Genomic DNA, 3,470 nt, shown 5'->3' with positions numbered 1-3,470 from the left:
TACAAAAACAATGGAAAAGGATGGGGTTAGACGGACGGCAATACACAAGTGCACGTACCAATCAACAACAGGCTGGTGAGGGTGGGGGTGAACCAATCCGTCCAACCACAACAGAGCACCACACACACACCAATGGCTCAGCTGTCATGACAAATCGCGGCCAATGGAATAATAAATAAATAAATAAACAAGAGGTAGCTCGAGCTGGGCAATAGGGAGATTCCAATTATAATTTAGTTTATACAGAGAGATGGAAGAAAAATTTAATAGAAGATTGTGATTTGTAGTAGGACAACACACCAAACCGACCCTATCTCTTCCCCTCCACCCCAACCACCGCTACAACAACAACATTATCATCGCACTGTGCTCTCGATCCCCTTTTTCTCGCAGCTTCCCTGCCTTCATGGCTCCCATGATCTGCTCCTTCTTCTTTTTCCTTCATCAATCAAATCATCTTCTTCTTGTTTGTGGGATTCTCGAGAACAGCGTGATGACAGCACCCTCGACCAATCACCTTTAAATTTTGTAACAAAAGAGGAAAGAAAAAGAGAAAAAAGAGAGGGGATTCCGGAGCGCGGGAGATGATGGATCGACGATCGGCGTGGAGCTGAGCTGTGCGTGGTCCTCCGGTGCTCCCCAGCTCTCTCAGAACCTGACGATCTTGGCGGCGCGCACGACGGGGTTCTCCCGGGCGATGGCGTCCCGGGCGACGCCCTTGTAGTCGTAGCCGCAGTCGTGGCGGTCCGAGTACCGGTGCGCGCCGCAGAAGAGCTCGCCGCAGCGGCACCGGAACCCCGTCAGCCCGACCCGCTTCCGGCAGCTGTGGCACCGGTTGACCGACGACGACGTCCGGGGCGCCTTGGAGGGGGACTCCGCGGGGCCCGCCGGGGGCCGGTTGGCGGCCGGGGAGAACGGCGGCCAGAGCGCGGGAGGGGCGGCCGCCGCCGCCGCCGTCCGCGGCTTGTCGAACACCGCCGGCGAGGAGGAGGGCGACGGCGGCGAGACGGAGGCGGAGGCGGCCAGGAAGCAGTTCTGGCAGAGGTTCTTGGTGGCCGGGTTGCCCGGGAAGCCGCAGCTGTTGGCGCAGAGCGTGAGCTCCGGCGCGTGCAGCTCCGTCGGCTCCTCAACCTTCTTGTCGCGCTGCGCCATGGGCCTCGAGAGAGAGAAAGAGACGCCGACAAGGTGTCGTGTGAATCCGGCAGCGAGGCGGCTACGGGCGGCGGCGGCTGGGCTCTTGCCGATCCGGAGCCGAGAGGATCGAGGGACCGCCGGGCCTGGGCTGGGTTGCGGCCTTGCGGGCAGGAAGGAAATGGGTTGGGGGAGGAGGCGAGGCCGGGGAGGGGGGCTCCTTTTTATCGCGCGGGGAGGGGGGAGAGGAGGAGACGGGCGGCGTACGCATCCCCGCGGGCCGGCCGGCGCGCGACAGCGACGTCCGCCCCCGCGGGCTTATTCCCCCCGCCCCCTTGTCGCGGCGCGAAATGGCGGTGCTGCCCCTGCCCCCTGCCGCGGCCGCGGTTGGGCCGACTCGGCAGGAGCCGGACTTTTCCGGCACCGAGACGAGCCAGCAGTCCAGCACTAGCGCTTGTTGGGAGTTGGGACACGGCCCCCGTTTTTTTCTTCGGAAGGAAGGAAAGGCGTGCACGAGGGGACGACGGGGCGGTGTGGACCTGTGATGCAAGCGGGTGCGTGTTCCTGGATGCAGGACACGGCTGGGATGGCTGTGGTAGTCCGTAGGTGGACTCGGCGTACGGTGTTTGGATGGTGAGGATTTGGTTGGGTTTGTACCAAGGCTACAAGGTATGATTAGACTCCGTTTGGCGTAACTTTAGTTCTCCAAAAAATGGCCTGTGAATTAGCTTATCTGGTGAAGCAGAAGTTGTTTTCAGAATTGTTTGAGGAAATGTGGGTATGCGAAAGAAGTTGGACGAAACTACAATTTCCGACTTCTCTTCCCTAGTGTAATTTGAAAGCAGCTTCACCATATGCTTTGTGGATGAAGCTAATAGCAAAAATATCTGTTTGGCACAGCTTCATATGATGCTGCTCATGAAGCTGCCCATAAATCTGTGCCAAACGGGACCTTAGGTTGGCAGCGACTATTGCAGTGTTTATTAAAAAAAAGAAACATGTACATATGGTGAGGAATATGTATGTACTTTATTGTTATGAGCACTTCAACAAAGGTGTCGGTAAATTTTAAGATTTATCAGCGGAGTTACACTCGGCTAGAATACTACGTAGTGTTTTTCAACCGCATCATGCTGCGCAGAGAACGTTTGAATGTAAGATACGCTGGAGCCTTACTTCGAACTACTGTAGGCAGCATTTACTCTTTCCTTGAAGGTTCTCGGTGAAAGTTTGGCCGATGCCAAATGGTTTCCTACAAATGGCGAGGCACGCTTCCCTCACTCAGCAGCTGCGGTGAACTAGCCAAACTAATCCATGCTCCAACATTCCACGACCGGTGCACACTAACACACCGGCGGGAGCCGCCAACACGACGTCACGCGCTCTCGCTGTGCTGCCTGTGCACACCCCCCAGGGGCAAAACGGTCAGACCGCAAGGCGGTACAGACGCCCACGCCACGACGTTTCACCCCGGGGGGCAATTGGCCAATGGCAACGCGAGCAAGCAAGCGCGGCCGCCCAAAGCTGACCGGCCGGCCCGCCGCCGCGGCGCACCCGAGAGACCCGAAGCCAGCAGAAGCCGAGCCGGAAAAACCATCGGCCCCGCCGCTCGCCCGCTTATTATAAGGCGGCGCGCCGCCCCCCGTGTGGCCTCGCTTCGGCGGTGGGTGGTGGAGCCGCCCGGCCGCCGCCGCGGCACGGCAACCCCCGCGTCCCCGGCTCTGACCGCACGTTCCGCGCGAGCCCCCGAGCCGCGTACGCGCGGTCGCTGTCCGCGGCTGAGCTGTGGCTCCGCGGACCGGCACGAGCGCGTCCACCAGCCCAGCTGCTTCCAGCTTCCTTCTCCCCGTCTCCCCACCACGCGCGCACCTGCTCCTCATGTCCCTCATGCACGTTAGGCCCCGCCCCACCGCGCACGTGACCGCCGCCGAAACCGTGGTTATTAAATTCTTCTTCTTCTTTTTTTTCACCCCTCGGCACACGCCAGTTTACCGCTCGCGCTGGTATATTCAACTCGCGTGGGCCGTATCGATCCCGCGCCAATGATAGCCAGCTAGCAGGTGCGCGTGATAATAATAAATTAAGAGTAAACAAGATATTAATTAAAATGTATAAAAAAACAAGGAAATTGGGGACGGTTGGGGGGCACGGCGGATCCACCGATGACGAGGCGGGGAGGTGGGGATGGATGTGTGGTGGCGGTCGGCTAGTGTATGTGCGGCCATGATTGCGCGATCAGCGCTGGGCACCCGACAGCCGACCCGCAGCGCCGAACCTAACCGGCCGGCCGGTTCGCGCCCGCGCCCGCGCCGAGTGGAGCGGCCCAGGTGAGGCCACGC

At 59.5% G+C, this 3,470-nt stretch overlaps 1 protein-coding gene across 1 annotated transcript; it reads right to left on the bottom strand.

Moving 5' to 3' along the window:
* Positions 1 to 202: 202 nt before the first annotated feature.
* On the bottom strand, positions 203 to 1,419 carry LOC120712781 (zinc finger A20 and AN1 domain-containing stress-associated protein 11-like). Its single transcript, XM_039998658.1, has one exon. The coding sequence runs from the start codon at positions 1,150 to 1,152 to the stop codon at positions 649 to 651; it is 504 nt and encodes a 167-aa protein (XP_039854592.1). The 5' UTR covers positions 1,153 to 1,419; the 3' UTR covers positions 203 to 648.
* Between the last annotated feature and the right edge of the window lie 2,051 nt (positions 1,420 to 3,470).

Source organism: Panicum virgatum, chromosome 6K (assembly GCF_016808335.1).
Source record: "Panicum virgatum strain AP13 chromosome 6K, P.virgatum_v5, whole genome shotgun sequence".
Taxonomy (NCBI): Eukaryota; Viridiplantae; Streptophyta; class Magnoliopsida; order Poales; family Poaceae; genus Panicum; species Panicum virgatum.
Note: the sequence above shows the minus strand (reverse complement) of the source record. Positions and strands in the feature narration are given on the sequence as shown.

What these genes read in the sequence shown, in the direction of transcription:
- LOC120712781 (XM_039998658.1), bottom strand. Translation starts at nt 1,152, where the DNA reads ATGGCGCAGCGCGACAAGAAGGTTGAGGAGCCGACGGAGCTGCACGCG.